Source organism: Pygocentrus nattereri, chromosome 16 (genome assembly GCF_015220715.1).
Source record: "Pygocentrus nattereri isolate fPygNat1 chromosome 16, fPygNat1.pri, whole genome shotgun sequence".
Lineage (NCBI taxonomy): Eukaryota > Metazoa > Chordata > Actinopteri > Characiformes > Serrasalmidae > Pygocentrus > Pygocentrus nattereri.
The window spans coordinates 40,712,084-40,732,976 of NC_051226.1; the positions used below are offsets into that span (position 1 = coordinate 40,712,084).

Sequence of the window (20,893 nt, forward strand, 5' to 3'; positions counted from 1 at the left end):
ATGTACACTCCAGCCCAATCTTTCTAATTTCTGAGCTTCTTTGTATAAATAAAATATTATGGTTTCTTTTATTACCATAAGTTTGTCTTTGATTTTATGATTAGTTTGTGAAACTGTAAAACAAAGCCATGTTTAGACTTCTCCACTGAAAATAGCTGAACCAACAAGAGCTGACCTGTTTACTGTTTTTCAGCACTGGTTTTGAAATAAAAATGAAATAACCAAAAGATGCATAGACCCATAAATTACTCAGACACAGAGATTAACCCATGATAAACAGTACTTTTAACCAAAAGGACGGTTGAGGTGATTAACCTGTCATTGGCAATGCAACAGACTCTTCTCAACCATAGCATAAAAACATAAAAACAAATAAAACAAACACCTACACAAACAAAAGACTAGTTTTACAGATCTGAAAATAAACATTCAAACTCTCTAGCTGAGGCTGGCACTAAGAGTTTTTTTTACGATTTAAGTTTTGTCTTTTTCCTTCTTGCTCCAACTTACTGAAATCAATGCACATTCTGATTTGGTTGGCTTTAGACGACCCTTTTGGAAATGAAGCCAGCGTGATGAACAGGTTCTACTGGCAATGGTATAAATAGCTATTCACTGTCCTCAATTCTGACTGCTGGCATTAACTTCATAAATGATGCATGGTTTATGAGCCACTCCCCATAGTATTTTTAAATTTTGATTAAATCTGTATTTAAATAAATAAGTGAGAGGTATCATGGAAAAAAAGTTTCAAATACACTAACAGTCTTAATCATTCCATGAAATATAAGAAAAAAAAACCCAAAACATTTTAGTTACATGAGTCATATGAGGGCAGTGTAAGGACCATATTATCTGAAGTCCAGTAGCACAATATGAGGGTAATATATAGGGTAAACCTGGGTAATGCAACGTATGAATGGCTAAAATGAGAGAAAAAAAGAACATAAAATCACTAGAGAAGGGGACATGCCTCCATGACAAACTCACTAATGTTATAATTATTTAATTCATGGACAAAATTAAATGGGCAAAATGAACAAGCTCCGCTCATAATAATAATGATGACATACCCATTGATCCCTGTGAACTATCAAACTATAGTCCTATCTTGAATCTGCCCTTTATATCTAAGATCTTGAAAAAAGTGGTAGCAAAACAAATAAGTTCCTATTTGTATAGGAATCATGTACATAAAAAAAAAATCAGACTGGGTTTAGGCCACATCACAGTACAGAATTAGCACTGGTAAAAATTGTAAATGATCTTTTATTGTTCTCTGACAAAGGAAATGTGTCTCTGCTAGTCCTCCTTGACCTTAGTGCAGTATTTAACACGATAGACCACTCTATCTTACTAGATAGACTAGAGAACCTTGTAGGGGTAACAGGAACAGCACTTTCCTGGTTTAGGTCCTACCTCACTGATCACTGTCAGTTCGTTAATGTAAAAGGGCGAATCATCTGTCCTTGCAAAAGTAAAGTATGGTGTTCCACAAGGCTCTGTTTTAGGACCTACATTATTCATAATATATATGTTACCATTGGGCACCACTATCAGTAAACACAGTATCAATGTCCACTGCTATACTCATGACACTCAGTTACGTATGTATGTATGAATATATATATATATATATATATATATATATATATTTATATATATATATATATTGAGCGAACCATATGATATAATTAAACTGTGTAAAAGACATAAAAGACTGGATGTCGAGTAACTTTCTCTTGCTTACATAAAACAGAGGTCCTGCTTCTTAGTCCAAAAGCAGCTAGAAACAAACCGTCTGACTGAACACTTAAACCTAACAATCTCTCAGCTGCATCAAGCTCATCTGTTAAAAATCTTGGTGTTGTGATGGACGCTGATCTGTCCTTCAATGCACATATAACTAATATCACTAGAACAGCCGTCCTGCATCTCCGCAATATCGCTAAATTAAGAAATGCAGGAAGCAGAAAAGCTAGTTCATGCATTCATTACTTCAAGGCTGGACACTGTAATGTCCTGCTGTCTGGACGTCCCAGCAAAAGCCTCAACAAGCTTCAGCTGGTCCACAACGCTGCAGCCAGAGTCTCACAAGAACCAGAAAGTTTGACCATATCAGCCCAGTTTTATAAGCCCTGCACTGGTTACCAGTTAAATTTCACATTGATTATAAAATCCTATTACTGACCTATAAAGCTCTAAACGGGCTCGCCCCTCAGTACCTGAGTGACCTTCTCTCCCACTATGAACCATCACACCTACTTAGATTACAAGGTGCTGCTCACTACTGGTACCTAGAACTAATAAAGCTCCATCAGGGGGCGGAGCTTCTCATACAAAGCCCCCCAGCTCTGGAATAATCTTCCTGTTAATGTTCGGGACTCAGACTCAGCCTCAGTCTTTAAGTCTAGGCTAAAAACTTACTTGTACAGTGGAGCCTTTGGTGATTAGTCTCCCTGTCAGGTCTGGACCTGCTGGAGTCTCTGCTGCTCTGTTTTACTGTAATCTGTGGTCAGCCACTCTTTACAGAACTGACTCTGTGGTCAGTCACTCTTTACAGCACTAACTCTGGGTTTTTATTTCCTTTCCTTGCCGAGTTGATCAGCTGCCCATCCTGTGCGTCTGATGCTGTTGCCTCTTCTGCCTTGATCGGCTGCCACTGTGCTTGACCACCACTGAGCTTCTTGCTGTACAAAGCTGCTTCATGACAACACCTGTTGTATAAAGCACTATATGAATAAACTTTACTTGCACTTGCTTATCCCATGACCCAGATAAGTGGCTTAGAAAATTGTGTGTGTGTGTGTGTGTGTGTGTGTGTGTGTGTGTGTGTGTGTGAGTGAGAGAGAGAGATACACATTTAAGGAATTAAACAAGTAAAGCAAAAGTGCTATTGCTCAAATAAAACAAATTGGAGTTTTAACCAGCATCATAAACTTCTGACCCAATTCTGTTTGGACTGAATATGTTATACATTTCAAAAGTCCAGCTGTTAATAGTGGTGAATTGTAGTATCTTGGCTTTATTGTGTATTGTTAATGAGAAAAACACTTTTGAACATGAGCAGCCTGTCTTATTTCCACCACTTGGTGGAGCTATGTGTCCCTGTTTAAAATAATTAATTCAAACATCAGATAATAACTCCTTGATGACATATAGTATGGATATCGTGTTTGGACTGTCCAATAAACCAAGATTTAATTTATTTTATTTTTTTGGTCTGCTTGACCCTAAAGACAAAGTGTGAATTCTTGAGGCATATTTATGACTTGGGACATTACCTCTAGAGGGAACACAAGGGGGTTTCTCAGAAAACAGAAAGCAGTTTTTAGAACATGTTGTTTGACCTGTATTATGTTCAAAACAGTATAAAAATATTTCGTGTTTTACCTTTTAACTTCATTGTTGTTTGTAAATATGCAATTATTCCAAATGTTATACCTGCAATATGTTTCAAAAAGTTGAAAAAGACAGGAGCATGTTTACCTCTGTGTTTACCCTCAAATTTCCTTTTAAGCGCATTTAATAATCATTTGGAGACTGAAAATTGATGCACGTTTAAAAGTGGAATTTTTGTGGTTTGTCTGTTATACCAGTCTTCAGCTGTGCAGCCTTACGGGGCCTTTTTTTGGGGGCAATTTTGGGCTTAATATGATACTTTATCAGTAGGAGACAGTTCTGCCTTGCAAGCAGGTCAGTCTAGGTCAACCTGCATTCTCTGATTATGCAGCCATAATGTTGATGTCAGAATGTGGCTTGGTTTTGTCATGTTGAAATATCTCTGACATAAATGTTTGAGGATGCAGCAATGAACAGGTTTAATGAAAACAGATTTTCAAAGCACTCCAGAGCTCATGAGTTGATATACACCACAGAACCATGCAATTATTTTTAATGCAGTGCTGTTGAAGGTCTCGAGCATTCAGTTATGGTTTTCAGCCTTTTTTCACACAGAGATTTCTCTAGTCTCTGATGAGACATGCATCCCTTCAATTTATGAGGATATTATGTACCAAAGAGGGTGATCTAGCTATACCTCCGATTGCTCATAGGGAACATGGCTTATTTGCTGATGTATTGTTGGCAAAGTAGTGAGCCTCAACTCATCCTGGCTGATAAAGAACTAGACCTTTCCTGTATGTATAAGATGTTTTCTGAACATTTTGCAATGCTTCTAGTCTTAAACTGATCCTGATATATATATATATGCTGTATAAATGCTGGACATCACCAGAATATTAAAGTTACTTAAATACTAGATATTGTTGCTCCTGCTAGCAAAACAAGAGGTCTGAGGGGTTTTTTTTGTTGTTTTTCAGGGTTTAGGTTGACTAGCGAGCTAGTGTCTCCTCCTCCAGCATTTTACCTTAAGAAGTGTTTGAACACTTCTAACAAATGAACACCATGTAACAAATATATCTGATATCTTTACATCCAGAACTTCTGCCATAGATGATCTAGTGGATAGCTAGCTAGAATTACATTATGGAGTTTTAGCAGTGACCATAGAGCACGGCAGCAGGAAAAAGAAAGATAGGAGGACAAAAATGCAAAACATAAATGCTCTTACTGGCTGAGACTATAATTGGGGACAGAAAAAAAAATCTGTTCAAAATTTCTATGATTTATTCGTTTGAAAGTACATAAGTCTTCCATTGTGCTATTTTAGAGCTCTTATCAGATGTTTTGTCTCCAGACTTTCATTCTGCAGTATAACACAGGAAGGATATGCTGCTCTGGCTTCATCTCTGAAATCAAACCCCTCATCGCAACTCATAGAGCTGGATCTCAGAGGGAACAATCCTGGAGATAGAGGAGTGAAGATGCTCACTGATCTACTAGAGGATTCAAACTGTAAACTGAAGAAAACAAGGTATAATTTTATATATTTATAAATAAATATAAATGTATATATCTTTTTCAGTACAATTGGACAAAAACATCAATTTTTCTCGTTTACTGTATTTTTCTCTGAATTTATTCATAAACAGTTTGTGACTGCAAATTATTAATGAAAAGTAATTGTAAAACAAAGGGATTTATGAACACAGCAATTTGCTGGAGTAGTATTTAAGTTGCCAAACAAAGTAGTAAATAAAAGCAAAACAAAACATTTAAAAACAGACAATGGTACGGAGTCAGAGGTTTTCAAACATTTAATGTGATGTAAATATGTCAGATGTGACACAGTCCAAAGTATGTTTGAATGGAATGCAGAACATTATCCAAGTGTTTAATATATGCAGTAACAGTAAAATGACAAAACTGTGTATACATACACATTTATACTGTGTACTTTATTCATATTTATTCATTTACTTATGATTTAGCATCACTGGAGATTTTTAGACACAATGCACAGTGTTGCTGTTACAATGAGACATTAAGAAATAACAAAGAACATCTATCAAAAAATCACAGAAACATCAGGATCAAAATAAAAATGAAAATGTAATATGTAAATAGACAATGTATAGAATGTTTGCACACTCATTTATGCAATATTAACCTCAATATTAAAATTCAAAAGCCATACTTTGATTTTATTTGCCATTTATTAACTAGTAGAAAGATTTAGATGCTTTATGACTAGCTATTTTTAAATTAAAATGTATTTCCAGAACTGGATATTCATATTTCATGTGATTATGCAAAATGGTGTGAAAATATCAATTAAATTTAATTTATCTTATATGCTGTTTCACTTTCTAATAATGCATTTAAATTGAATTATTACAGAGAACAATAAGATAGAAAGAAGACACAGTGGCTCTCCTATTTGCAATTACATATTCACACCTACTGCACATCTGTGTTAAAATGCCTTTGAAACTGCATTGGATCTGACTGCTTTTTCATTTTCATGGTCTTCTCTATGGAGGCTGACAAGACCCTTTACACAGTATAATTAAAAACAAGTTGCAGACTCATAAACATGCTTCAAACAAAGAAAACACTTTTATTAAAATAATTATGGTTCCAGCGTGGTATGGAGTAGCTGGGTGTTCTAGAGTAGCCTCCGCGTAGAAACTTTTACATTTCTATCTTTACTGCACCGTTTTCTTTCCTTCCTATACTGAATGTTTACGTGACCTTATTTTTCAATAAGTGTAAACTCCGAAATGCCTGCTCGAGCATGACAACTTCCACGCAATCGCTTATTCGGCCTACGGCGAGCACTGCATCGTCTCCAGCACATGCTGCATCACCTATGGCGGGTGCGTCTGCTTCAGCGGGTATTGCCTCTGTGGACATTTCAGCTCTGAAATCTGAGCTGATTCAGGCTGTCATCACCGAAATGCAGACAATTGTAGATGACCACCACTCTAAGCTCAGATCTGAGCTTACGGCTATGAAAGCTGAAATAATGCGGGACTTTGCAGCATTAAAAATGCAATTCGGCGGCATTATAAATACAGTGTCGGCCATTGAGCATGCTCTGTCCGCATGCGCCGACGAAATGTCTGCGCTTCGGGCTACAGTCGAGACCCTGGCCAAGGATGTGACCCGGCTCGAGGATACATGTGAGGATTTGGAAGCCAGGTCCCGCCACCAAAACCTTCAGATTATGGGGATCCCGGAGGATGGCTCTTTTTCACTGACCAACGCGGCAGTTTCTAAGCTTCTTATGGAAGCGTTTAACTTGGAAAAAACTCCTCCTGTGGAAAGAGCCAACCGTTCTCTGGCACCCAAACCGAAACCTGGTGGAGCACCGCGGCCCATCATCACGGCCCATCATCGCGAGGCTCCACAACTATGCAGACTGTGCTGACATCCAGGAGGCGTCAACAGCGAGCTGCAGCTAATAACATTGAATTCTCAGTTTTTCTGGATTTTACACAAAAAACTGCGAGGGCTCGCGTAGCTTTCAACGAAGCCCGTAAACAGCTTCGGGGCATCGAGGGAGTTCGGTACGGACTGGTGGAGTCTTGATGGTCCTCTGTTTTGTTTGGGTCGAGGACATTGGGTGGGTTCTGTTTGTGGGCGGAGTTTTTCTCTGTGTTTGTGTGTGTGTCTGTGTGTTGGTCGTGTTATGTGTCCTTTCCCTTTCCCCAGCCGGCCGGTTTTATTCTATTCAAACGTTTATTTTCTATCTGTTTTTAGCTAAATGAAATACGCAAAACGAATGAAAACGGTACCTCTGTCAGATTTCTGAGTTGGAACGGTAGAGGGTTGAATAAGCCAGTTAAACGTTTAAAGTTTCCACTCATCTGAAAAGTTTAAATGCGGACATCGTTTTTTTTTTTTATAAGAAACACACATGGATAACTCTGACCATCCTAAATTAAACTTTCCCTGGGTTTTAGAGGTTTTTCATTCCAAATATAATTCTAGGTCTAGAGGGGTCGCAATACTGATTAAAAACGGGATCCAACTTAGTATTGATAAAACTATTTCGGATGCTAACGGTAGATTTATAATTGTCCTGGGTTCGTTATACAACACTCCTGTGCTTTTTGTAAATATTTATGCCCCCAACTTCGACGACCCAAGCTTTAAGAATGGTCTGTTTAGCTCTATCCCTTCCATTAACACCTAACAAGGCACCAGGCTCGGATGGATTGCCGCTCGAATTTTTCAAAAAATTTGAGAAAAAGCTTGGGCCTCTCCTTCTGGCAGTTTTTGAGGAGTCGCTGGGGGTTGGGTCACTGCCACAGTCTATGACACAAGCTTCAATATCTTTGTTATTGAAAAAAGACAAGGACCCTACATCTTGTGCTTCCTACAGGCCTCTGTCGATATTATATACAGAAGTTAAAATTTTAGCTAAAGCTCTGGCTCTACGTTTGGAAGCTGTTCTACCCAATATAATATCTTCAGCTCAAAATGGCTTCATTAAAGGGTGACAGCTTTTCTTTAACATACAAACACTTCTTAATGTTATTTTCACAAAGGGATCAACCCTTACTCCTGAGGTTCTCGTCTCTTTGGATGCTGAAAAGGCATTTGATAGAGTGGAATGGAATTATTTATTCAATGTGTTGTATAAATTCAGATTCAAGGACAATTTCATATCCTGGATAAAATTGTTATACTCCTCTCCTAAAGCTAGCGTGTGTACTAACGGGGTCAGGTCAGATTTTTTCCCTCTGTTTTGTGGAACAAGACAGGGCTGTCCTCTGTCTCCTCTACTTTTTGCACTTGCTATAGAGCCCCTCTCCATTGCATTGAACTCTCTTGATTCATTCCGGGGAATTTCCCGTATGGGTTCCGAAATTAAATTATCCTTATATGCGGATGATTTATTGCTATATGTCACAGATTCATAGAGTTGTTTTCCTTCCATCCTGGCAATGTTTAACAGATTTAGCTCATTTTCTGGATACAAACTGAATTTGCAGAAAAGTGAATGCTTCCCGATTAACCCAGCAGCAAGGTCTCTTTCACAGGCCTCCACACCCTTTAAATTTTCTCCTTCCAGGTTCAAGTATCTTGGTGTAAATATAACATACTTTTCCCTCCCTCTTTGATGCTAACTACTCCCTGCTCATGGATAAATTTAAGTTGAACTTTCAAAGATGGAGAGCTCTCCCCTTGACATTAATAGCTAAAATCAATGTAATTAAAATTAATGTATTTCATTTTCTATTCCAGACTATCCCGCTATTTTTACCTAAAAAATTTTCAAAGCGCTCGACCAGTTAATTGCATCATTTTTTGGGATGGAAATCCCCCCAGGGTCAGAAAATCTGTGTTACAAAATTTTGTTTCTGATGGTGGTCTTTCCCTTCCAAACATTTTATTTTACTACTGGGCAACAAATATGCAACAATTGCTTTATTGGTTTCAGGCTACTGGGTGAAGTCTCGTTCCTGTCCCACTTCCTTCCTACTCGTATTACTTGGTTCTCCGCTACCAATTAGATATGTTAATCATTCCTCCAACCCCCTGGTAATCACTACTCTTCAAATTTAGGGTCAATTTATGCAATATTTTAAATTCTTAGCTCCATCCTATAGGATGCCTATATTGAATAATCATTTATTTCCCCCGAGTTTACATGATGCTGCATTCAGAACCTGTCATGATAAAGGTATTAGATCCCTCAGGGATCTGTATAAAAATGGTATTCTTTTCAGCTTTGTTCAATTAGTTTCAGAGTTCGGAGCGCCCTCTTCACATATGTTCAGATATTTTCAAATAAGGCATTTTGTTTCCTCTCAGTTTCAAACCCACACTTGCCCCCCCACTGATCAGCCTTGGGATGATCTGTTGAATTTAAATCACAGTTCTAAAGGTCTTGTTTCCAAAATATACTTCCACATTATGGCTTTGGACAATCACTCCAATTATAAGGACAAAAGTGCTTGGGAACAGGAGCTGGGTATTACACTTTCTCAGCAGTGTTAGGACGAAGCCTTAAGACAAATTCGCACCTGCGCCCCCTGTACAAAACTCCAGTTAATACAGTTTAAGGTTCACCGATCTAAATCTCAATTGGCAAGGTTTTACTCCAATTCGTTCAGTGATCACTGTGACAAATGCGGCACCTCACCATGCAACCTAAGTCACATGTTTTTTCTCTGCCCATCATTATTTCATTTTTGGTCCCGTTATTTTGACACCATGTCTCAAGTTTCAAATTTAATTTAATTTAAATAATTCCCACCATCTTTTTCATTGTGGCTCCAAGATGTCATTTTATAAGATTAGAGAAAATAAGGTTTACTGTCAGAGGTAATACTACAGCATTTTATTTAAAATGGAATCATTTCTAGATTATTTTAATGTACTTCCATTTATGCCGACTGGTTAGTAAACACCCCCCGCCCCCATGTGTGTGTGTTTGTTTGTTTTTTGTTAGGCTTTGTTTGGTTGAGAATAAACATAAAACTGAGGAGTATATTCATCTTCTAATATTTTACTAATGTTGCAGCTGGATGTATGTATTTTGCACAATTCTGTATGGGATTTGTTGAATGTGATATTTGATATTACTTCTCAATAAAACAATTTTTTTTTAAAAATGAGGAGAAACAAAATAATAAATGATAGTTTTGTCTTAAGGCTAAAAAAATAATAATTTAATTTATTTACAGTGCAGAAAGCACTTTCATTCATCAACATGACCACATTGGAGCTACATTTTACAAATGTACTGCAAGAAAGCACAGACAACTTCAGAAATGCTGCAAAACCAGTCAACACCACAGGTCAGATAATAATGGTCATAAAAATAAATCTGATCAGTGATCAGTCATAAAGGTGTAAATCAATTGAATCAGACTTGATGTGACTTCAATATCTAGAAGACAGCAAAATTCTATGTGTGGTCAGTGGAATCAATGGCTTTGGCCACATTTGATGTAATTAAGGTCTACGCCGAGCCTTGAACCTCAGAGGCTTTATATATATATATATATATATATATATATATATATATATATATATATATAATTCATTAAACTGACAACACAGTGTTGCAGAATGGCTCTGTTTGCAGCCAAACTCCATGTGTATAAGATTTGGTTTGACGTCACTTAATATCCACTTTGCAGCAGAAATGTTTACATGTCTTAGAAATTCAACTAATAACTGTATTTTTACAAATTGCTATATATTTCTACACAATGTTTTTATAATAATAACAAGAACAATGCTTTTAAATCTACAATCTACAAAGAAAAACAAAGTTAGATATAAAAGTTGTATAAGACTACATGTTAGTTGTAAGGTTGTGGGTTGATGTGGTGCCAGAACATTAACATTCTAATGTTACAGATACAACACTGTACTACTGCATTCTAAAGACAGCAAATCTAAAATAAAAACACAATAAATTTAGCTTGAAATACAGTTACTGCAGAAGCTTAAGTATGGCATGAATCAAGTCATTTCTATTCAAATGAAAAACATTTAGTTGTACACATGAACGGAAAAGCAGACAGCAAAAACCTCCAGTTAACTCCAAAATTGACCTTAAACACAGGTGTAAATGGAACGCCATTTCTGTGTCATTATTTAATTACATGAGCAGAAATGTGTTTACTGAATATCAGGTGAGAATAACAATAAGGAAAAAGTAGGTATGAACCCTCATAATAAACTAGGGTTAGAAAGATGAATCCAATCCCATGCACTACTTCTTTTGGATACTAATGGACACGTGAGATCACTTTTTAACAAACTACAAAATGAAAACTATTATGGGTAGGACCTTAACAGAGCATCACAGCTGTGGTTCTACTTGTGCATCTATACCTTTTGGTGCCAAAAATGGGATTGAACTTACATGGATTTTAACCATAAAATGATGTGAAAAAACATGCCTCATTGTCCTTAGCTGAAAATTGAAAAGTTGTGTAGCTGAGTTAGGCTCTAGCACTCCACCGCCATGACCCAGAAGGAGAAGCGGCTTAGACGATGTTTGTGTGTGTGTGTGTGTGTGTGTGTGTGAAATGTTATGTGATGTTGTTACATTAAATATTATAGTACAATGTACATAAATATAAATGTTTTGCCTTGCAGTGTTTTAATTTTTTTACTTTTTTTTTGTTCAAATACAGCAATGTTGTCAATTTATTGTGACCTAAGCATATTATAAAAATACTACTAGGTCAACTACAAGCTTAAGCATAAAATCATCATCATCATCATCATCGTTGACCGCTTAATCCAGATGGGGTCGCGGTAGCAGTTGGGAGAGCAGAAAATCCCAGATGACCCAAATTTCCAGGGATCCCGTGCCACTCCCAGGCCAACAAAAACAGTCTTTTTCCATGGCTTCGCCAAACTCCTCCCATGCCCTGGATTTTGCTTCTGCCACCGTTGCAGCTGTCACCTTTTTCACCTGTCAGTACCTCTCTGCTGAGTCGGGAGCTCTCCCAAAGGTGGGAGTTGAAATCATTCCGAACAGGGACGTCTGACAGTCGTTCCCAGCACACCTTCACTATTCGCTTGGGCCTACTGGGTCTGACCATCAGTTTTCCTTTGCCATCTGATCCAACTCACCACCAGATGGTGATCAGTTGACAGCTCAGCACCTCTCTTTACCTGAGTGTCCAGAACATACAGTCCCAAGTCAGATGAAACGGCAACAAAGTCGATCACTGACGTCTGACCCAAGGAGCTCTGGTACCATGTACACTTATGAACATCCTTGTGTTCGAACTTGGTGTTTGTTATGGGCAATCCATGCCTGGCACAAAGTCCAATAACAATTCACCATTCAGGTTAAGATTGGGCAGGCCATTCTTCCCAATCACGCCTCTCCAGGTCTCTCAGTGATTGCCAACATGAGCATTGAAGTCCCCCAGTAAGACTATAGAATCTGTAGGTGGGACCCTTTCCAGGACCCTGCCCACTCGCTCCTAGGAGGCCGAATACTCTGACCTGTTGTTTGGTGCATAGGCACACACAACAGTCAGAGTTTTCCTCTCTGTAATTTTAATTTGCATTGAGGTGAGCCTCTCGTCCACCGGGACAAACTCCAACTGCACGGCCACCAGCCGGGGACCAATAAGTATCCCCACTCCCGCCCGGCACCTCTCACCCTGTGCAACCCCTGAGTAGGAGAGGGGCCAACCCCTATCAAGGAGTTTGGTACCAGAGCCGACATTGTAGGTGGAGGTGAGCCCAATTATATCTAGTTGGTACCTGTCAACCTCCTGCACAAGCTCCAGCTCCTTCCCCCCCAGTGAGGTTACATTCCACGTGCCAAGAGCCAGTTTCTGGCTTCAGTTATGTGGGCTGCCTGGCCACCAGGTGCTTGCCAGGGACACTACCCCCAGGCCTGGATCCAGGGGTAGGTCCCGGTGACCCTACCCCGGGCAGGGTACAGATTATTTTGTGCCCGTTTTTCATGGTGGGTTTTTTTGGATCGTGTTTTTCTAGGTCTTCACTCCAGACCTGTTCACCCTTGGGAGACCCTACCAGGAAAGCATAAAATCATGGTCAAAATGATATATAATATATAATCATCAAAAATCTTACATTTACAGCAACTTAACTGGTAACCGTATGAAATGCATAAGTGGTGTTAACTGTATAGCAGATGATATGTAAATATAATTTTTTTATAGTGTAGTGTAAATTGTTGTTACACATTTGTTTCTCTGTAGATTGCTGAACAGTTCTGCTGCAGAGGAAGTCTGTGATTCCCTGACTAAAGTTCTAGGAATAAACTCCTTACTGCTGAGTGATCTGGATCTTAGTGGGAAAATACAAGGAAACTCAGAAATGAAAAAGGTCTCTGACCTACTGGAGGATTCACACTGCAGAACTCAGAAACTAAAGTATGTAGTGTAATGTTTTACTACTAATTCTAGATAATATAACACTGTTTATTATGTATTTGGTAATAAGAGATGCTAATTATGAGTTATTTTACTGTTCACACAAACAAGGCAAAAATGCCTTCCAGAGTCAAGTATTATCATATTTTCTCTACTATCACTCTCTGTTTGCAGGCTGAATAAGTGCAGTATTACAGAGGAAGGCTGTGCTGCTCTGTCATCAGCTCTTTCTTCAAACCCTTCACACCTGATAGAGCTGGATCTGAGTGAGAATCAACTAGGAGACTCTGGAGTGAAGAAGATCTGTTCTCTACTGAGTAATCAGGGTTGTAAACTAATGAAAGTGGGGTGAGTTTTGAACTTTAAACAAGAAGGAGCATCTTAATACATAAATATATCTGCAAAAATCACAAATATAGTTGGAAATTTCTTACTGCCATGTGAAAGCACATAGAAGTGAAGAAACTGATTCACCAGTAATTATGCTACCAAAAGCCTTTATATTTTTTTTATGATTTATTCCTTTAAATGCATCCATTGTGCTGTTTTAGAGCAGTGATCTTTTGGGGTTTTTTTTCTCCAGACTTTCATTCTGCAGTATAACAGAGGAAGGATATGCTGCTCTGGCATCAGCTTTGAAATCAAACCGCTCATCACACCTGAAAGAGCTGGATCTCAGTGGAAACGATCCTGGAGATACAGGAGTGCAGAAGCTCATTAATCTACTAGATGATCCAAACAGTAACCTGAAGAAACTGAGGTAGATAGTTTTAGAAATGCAGATACTCACTGATTTATTAAAATATCCAAACTGTAAATTGAAAAAACTTAAGAATTTTTTCAACTATTTACTAATTACTATGTTTGTAATTTGTCATACTGTAAACTGTACTGAGTCAAGTAGTTGCTGCCATTAACAACATTTATGAAAATGACAGTAGATGCACAAGATGTTTGTCTGTCTTACAAAAGCAAAGCAAATATCAGTTTTGAAATATAGAAGTTGAAATAACTATGTTGAATAATCTCAAACTCTGCAATATCAATCACTCCTCCACACCAGAGTGAACTTTATCCTAATTATACCATGATATGGTATTAGTCAAATCCATGAATAAAATGCAGTTAAGCAGAGTAAAGAAATGTATATATATATATATATATATATATATTTATATATATATATATATATATATATATATATATATATATATATATATATATATATATATAATTTAAAACAAAATGTTCTGACTAGCTATTTTTTAATTAAAACAATGAAATGAAGGGTGTGTTTTTTGTCAGCCAAGTGACAAATCATTTTCAGGCCTGCACAGTGGAAATCAACAAAGACTCCCTTTCACTGTTTTGCTTTTGTTTGCCTCTATGTTTTTTTCTGTGATATACTCTTCAATAAAACATTATAACTGGTTACTTGAGGGCTCTGACTACACTGCATTTTTAAGCATTTTGAACTGATACTTATGTACACATTTTTTCAGCTTCTACACAACCAGTGGTGATTTGGTACTATTGGTTGTGTTTGATAATCTATATATTGTGAAAAGCATTATCAAAAATTATATGAGAGGTTTTCTTTCTCTGCAGGTTTCTGAAGGCTCCTGCTGCAGAGGAAATGTGTGACTCTCTGACAAAAGTTGTAGGAACAAACCCCTTACTGCTGAGAGAGCTGGATCTGAGTGGGAAAACACAAGGAGTTTCAGAGCTACAGCAGCTGTGTTCTTTACTGGAAGATGCACACTGTAAAATTGAAAAGCTTGGGTTCGTATTGTTTATATTAACAATTTTGTAAATCATTCTCCAGGTTTACAAGTGTTTCCAAGACTACCTAAAGATCTGAATAAATATTCAACAATGATATCATACTAGTCAGTGCAGAATTTGTAACTGAACTAGAAATCTGAGTGCTTCTGACCACCACAAAGCACAATGAGTTTTGAACTGATGACAGTTTATATTGATAAAATCACTGGATCTAGTTACAAAAAAACATTAACATATAACATTAACAGATAAATTAACAAAAATATACATCAGCTATAAGACATTTTGGACATGATATTGCTGGCACTTACCTTGTCAACATTTTACTTTTATTGATAACTTGTAACACACTTTTCTTGATCAAACATTTTTTGGAATAATATTAAGCATGAATAAGATCAGGACCTGCACTAAACTACTAAATATATTTTTTGCAGAATGATTTTCACTAGTCAGATGTTCTTTAATAAAAGTGTTTGAATAATTGATGAATATTCAAATGAATATTTTTCCATTTAAATATTTACGCTTTGTCTGCAGAATTATGTTCAAAGTTCATCATTTCTTTTAGGCTCAGTAACTGTAGTCTAACCCTGGAAAGCTGTGCAGTTCTAGCCGGCATTCTCAGTTTGGACTCCTCCCGTGTGAGAAAGATGGACCTCAGCAACAACAATCTTCAGGATTCAGGAATGCAGCACCTCACTGGTGGGCTGACTAATGCAAACTGTAAACTGGAGATTATGATGTAAGCTCATCTCTCTTAGGGCATCATTTGTGCATATTTGAACAATTAAGTATCTGTGGGACATTGCTGATGTAAAGAGTGGTCACCTTACTGAATGCCTAAAGTAAGTTTTGAAGTCAAACATTGTTCTTCTTTTCTGTGACTGATTTCCATTTAGGCTTCAAACATGTGCCTTAACGAAGGAAAGCTGTTCAGCTCTAACTGATGTTCTTAACTCAAAGTACTCACACATGAATGAGCTGGATCTGAGCAATAATAATCTGGAGGATTCTGGAGTGCTGCAGCTCTCTGCTGGACTGAAGAATCCACATTCGTCACTCAAAATAATAAGGTAAAGCTTCATGTGCCATAAGACTTAATTCTTTAATTATTGCGTGTTAATTATTATTCTATAATTATTATGGTAACTACTGTTTACAAAAATTGAATTATGAACTATGGTTTTTAAGATTTTAGGTTTTAGAAAATTACTAAACAAACCAACAAGCTCATATAGGTATGATAGTCAGGTGGCCATGCATTATTGGCCATATAATAAATTAATAGGATGTTTGACAAAACTTGAGAAAATTAGAAATTTATGCAGTTCTTTTGATATTTGCATTGTACTGTTCTAAATTCTAACAACGAGACCCAAACTACCACAACCTGTCAGTTCTGCTTTTTTTCATCTCCCTGCAGACTGAGTAACAGCAGTATAACAGAAGATGGGTGTGGTGCTCTGGCTTCAGCATTGAAATCAAACCCATCCCACTTAATGGACCTGGATCTGAGTGAGAATATTATAGAAAACTCAGGAGTGAAGCAACTCTGTGATCTACTAATGAACTCAAACTGCATGCTACAAAAACTCGAGTGAGTCATTTCTCTAACACATGTCAATTAAAAAATGGTCATTTTAATTTACAGTATAGCAGAGATACCAATAGAAATTTTGAGAAAAAGGTTCTGTTAGATTATTTTATGGGTAGAATCTTTCTGATATGTACTCAAACTTTTGAGTACAGTCAAATATGATAACAGTGACATAAAGTACAGTTTGACATTTAGCAGTAAATAGTATAAAAATGTCTTATAACTGTTCGCTTATAACTATTCATTGCTAATAATATTGATTTAGTGTGAAATATCATTACAATTAACAATATTAACCTCTTGAATGATAAATACTTTTCTTAATATTCTTATGCTAATTTCATTTTGTTGTTATTTTTTTCTTCTTTTTCTGATTTTTTCAATGATTAATAGATAAATAAATTATACCTGTGATGATGTGTATGTTAAAATTTTCTCTCCAGTCTTTCATTCTGCAGTATAACAGAGGAAGGATATGCTGCTCTGGCTTCAGCTCTGAAATCAAACCCCTTATCACACCTGATAGAGCTGGATCTCAGAGGGAACGATCCTGGAGATACAGGAGTGAAGAAGCTTACTGATCTACTGGAGGATCCAAACTGTAAACTGAAGACACTGAGGTAGTTTATATGCAGTAACATGTACTTCATAAATTGAGTAATTAGGATTAGTGTTCACACTGTGGCATCAGATATAGAGCTACGACAATGTTGGCTGTTTTTCCTCACATGCTTGGTGAGTTTAGTTTAGTTTTGATTTGTTATGTATGTTAATAAGGTCATCAGGTATTTGTCCAAACAAGTCCTCACTTTGATGAAAGGAAAATGGTCCTAATAAAACTATGCATAGTGCATAATAATGCTGTATATTCTGCCTATATGTATTAGTTTAAATATCACATTATTTAATTATTCACTGATTTCTTTTAAATATCTCCTCCACAGAAAAATTTCTAAAGTTATGGAAGGTTAAGTGTTGTGTATATGCGTAACAACAGAAATCAGTACATCATGATATTTTTTGAAAATCTACTTTCATTAATCCATAGGTTGTTGAAAAGTTTTGCTGCAGAGGAAGCCTGCGGTTTTCTGACTAAAGCTTTAGGAACAAACCCCTTACTGCTGAGAGAGTTGGATTTGAGTGGGAAAACTCAAGGAGTGAATAAGATCTGTGATGTACTGGAGGATTCACACTGCAAAACTAGGAAATTAAAGTTAGTATTTTTGCTAATTGATTAAATGTTCTTGGATATTTTTATCATAATTTCTGTGGTAAAAATGCAGCAAAAGTAATGAAAGATTAAATATAATTAAAAATGTATTTCAAATATAATTAAACTTGTGTAAAAATAACTAATGTAAAAGTAACTAAACTGTTTGAGTGTTGAAATGTGTTTCACCTTTGTCTTTCTCACTCTTTTTCTCCATCTATGTTTTCAGGCTGAATAAGTGCAGTATTACAGAGGAAGGCTGTGCTGCTCTGTCATCAGCTCTTTGTTCAAATCCTTCACACCTGATAGAGCTGGATCTGAGTGAGAATCAACTAGGAGACTCTGGAGTGAAGAAGATCTGTGGTGTGCTGGGGAATACACTATTCAAACTGTCCAAACTGGCGTACGTTTTCATTTAATAAATCACATGATGTAAATTATGAATATTACCATAATCAGTAAATTCACAATGATTAGTTTTGTCTCTTATCTTGAAAACGATTTGATTGAACAGTTTCATGGGAATCAATTGAAGTACATATAAAATTTATTCTTTGGCTTTGTTGAGTCAATGACCATATACTTATGAGCACATGGCATAACAGTTGAAAGGTGAAGCCCATCTCTGATGCCCTCTAGTGACTGACTGCAGTATTTTTTACCCCCACAAACACATCCATATAAATGAATGTGGCTCAAGTCAAAACAAAAATGTAGCATTTTCTTCATTTGTGTTGAAGTTTCCTGTTAATTACTTCTTTAAGCATTCATCATTCTTCACATCCATAAAGATTATGAACAATGTAAAGTTAAGTCACTATACACACTCTTTAAATGAAGAGTGTCCCTAACAAATATCACATATTAAAAAGATGGTTCTTCAGGCTTTAGTAAAGGCAAAGTTCTACATGGAGCGATGAGTTTCATACAGAAAGATTCTGTGGTGAAATGGTCCTTCAGACTGATTTAGAATAAAATGTTTTTTTCTACTGTTACATGCTTGACATTGTTACAATAGCAGAACCTTTCATGGTACTACCACATACATTTTCTCTATCAATTTGAATAAACATTTCACCATGAAAAAAGATTTAAGCATTAAAGTATTTTATATAGAAGCTCAAGGCTTCCAGTAGAACCTAAGAAAACTTTAAAGAAGCACATTTTTAAGGGTGAGGGACACACTGCAGCTCCCATCTCTGTCCATACTGTGTGCATTTACTGCACAAGCATGAATAAAATAGCATTTTTCACTTCGTCACATTAAGGCTTCAGTGTTACACTGGGAGTCAGCGGTGATGTATTTAGTATATGTATGTACAATCACTGGGTTTGTTAACTGCTGAATGTTGTATGCTCTGAGAACTAAAGAATCTTTTTTACTCTATAAAAATATAAATGATGTATATGTAAACAATGTACATGAAGAAAATTAGTCAAAAGAAATATAAAGGTAACTCTCTCTCTCTGTCTCTCTCTCTCACTCTCTCTCTCTCTCTGTCTCTCTGTCTGTCTCTCTCTCTCTGTCTGTCTCATTCTCTCTCTGTCTCTCTCTCTTTCTCTGTCTCTCTCTCTGTCTCTCTCTCACTCTGTCTCTCTCTCTTTCTCTGTCTCTCTCTCTCTCTCTGTCTCTCTCTCTCTCTCTCTGTCTCTCTCTCTCTCTCTCTCTCTCTCTCTCTCTCTCTCTCTCTCTCTCTCTCTCTCTCTCTCTCTCCAGGCTGGGTAACTGCAGTATTACAGATGAAGGCTGTGCTGCTCTGGCTTCAGCTTTCAGAACAAATCCATTACACCTGAGAGAGCTAAATCTGAGTGGGAATAAAGTAGGAAACTTTGGAGTGAAGCACCTCTCTGAATTACTAATGAATTCACAGAGCACTCTGGAAAAACTGCAGTAAGTGACGTCTACCCTCCTTTGTGCCCTTCATCGTTTCTAAAAACAGAACAGCTGTTGACTGGATATTGCTTAATTATGATTATTAGCACAGCAGAGACACTGATATTGTACAACCCCAATTCCAATGAAGTTAGGATGTTGTGTAAAACATAAATAAAAACAGAATACGATGATTTGCAGATCCTTTTCAACCGATATTCAACTGAATACACTTCAAAGACGAGATATTTAATGTTCAAACAGATAAACTTTATTGTTTTTTGCAAATATTCACTCATTTTGAATTTGATGCCTGCAACACATTCCAAAGACGTTGGGACAGGGGTAACAAAAGACTGGGAAAGTTGAGGAATGCTCAAAAAACACCTGTTTGGAACATTCCACAGGTGAACAAGTTAATTGGAAACAGGTGAGTGTCATGATTGGGTATAAAGGGAGCCTCTCTGAAAGGCTCAGTCGTTCACAAGCAAGGAAGGGGCGAGGTTCACCACTTCGTGAACAGCTGCATGAGCAAATAGTCCAACAGTTTAAGAACAACATGCAACTGTAAGGAATTTAGGGATTTAATCATCTACAGTCCATAATATCATCAAAAGATTCAGAGAATCTGGAGAAATCTCTGAAAGTAAGCGGCAAGGCAGAAAACCAACACTGAATGCCCGTGACCTTCGACCCCTCAGGCAGCGCTGCATTAAAAAACCACATCATTCTGTAACGGATATTCCCACATGGGATCAGGAACACTTCGGAATACCACTGTCAGTGAACACAGTTCGTCGCTCCATCTACAAGTGCAAGTTAAAAGTTTTTTTTCTAGTTTAATGTAGTGATGCAAATATGACTTATGTGCAGACTAATTTAATACAAAGACTAAAATCAAATAAACTGTTCTCTCTGTCTACAGGATGAATAAGTGCAGTATTACAGAGGAAGGCTGTGCTGCTCTGTCATCAGCTCTTTGTTCAAATCCTTCACACCTGATAGAGCTGGATCTGAGTGAGAATCAACTAGGAGACTCTGGAGTGAAGAAGATCTGTTCTCTACTGAGAAAGTCAAACTGCAAACTCTCAAAATTAAAGTTAGTTTTAATGGTGTCTTAACAAGGATCAACCTGAAACCCTGAATTTACTCTTTAATTTGTTCATTCTATTTCTCTCTTTTCCCTA

The 20,893-nt window shown here is 37.0% G+C and overlaps 1 protein-coding gene across 1 annotated transcript in view; it reads left to right on the top strand.

Annotated features, from left to right (window-relative positions):
- Positions 1 to 20,893, top strand: part of LOC108414337 — a 679,571-nt gene that overhangs the window by 614,683 nt on the left and 43,995 nt on the right. Inside the window, 13 exon segments of the mRNA XM_037546145.1 lie at positions 4,700 to 4,876; positions 13,065 to 13,238; positions 13,413 to 13,586; positions 13,822 to 13,998; positions 14,847 to 15,020; positions 15,595 to 15,768; positions 15,926 to 16,099; positions 16,450 to 16,623; positions 17,067 to 17,243; positions 17,672 to 17,836; positions 18,063 to 18,236; positions 19,551 to 19,724; positions 20,632 to 20,805. Coding sequence (XP_037402042.1) covers positions 4,700 to 4,876; positions 13,065 to 13,238; positions 13,413 to 13,586; positions 13,822 to 13,998; positions 14,847 to 15,020; positions 15,595 to 15,768; positions 15,926 to 16,099; positions 16,450 to 16,623; positions 17,067 to 17,243; positions 17,672 to 17,836; positions 18,063 to 18,236; positions 19,551 to 19,724; positions 20,632 to 20,805 — 2,262 coding nt within the window.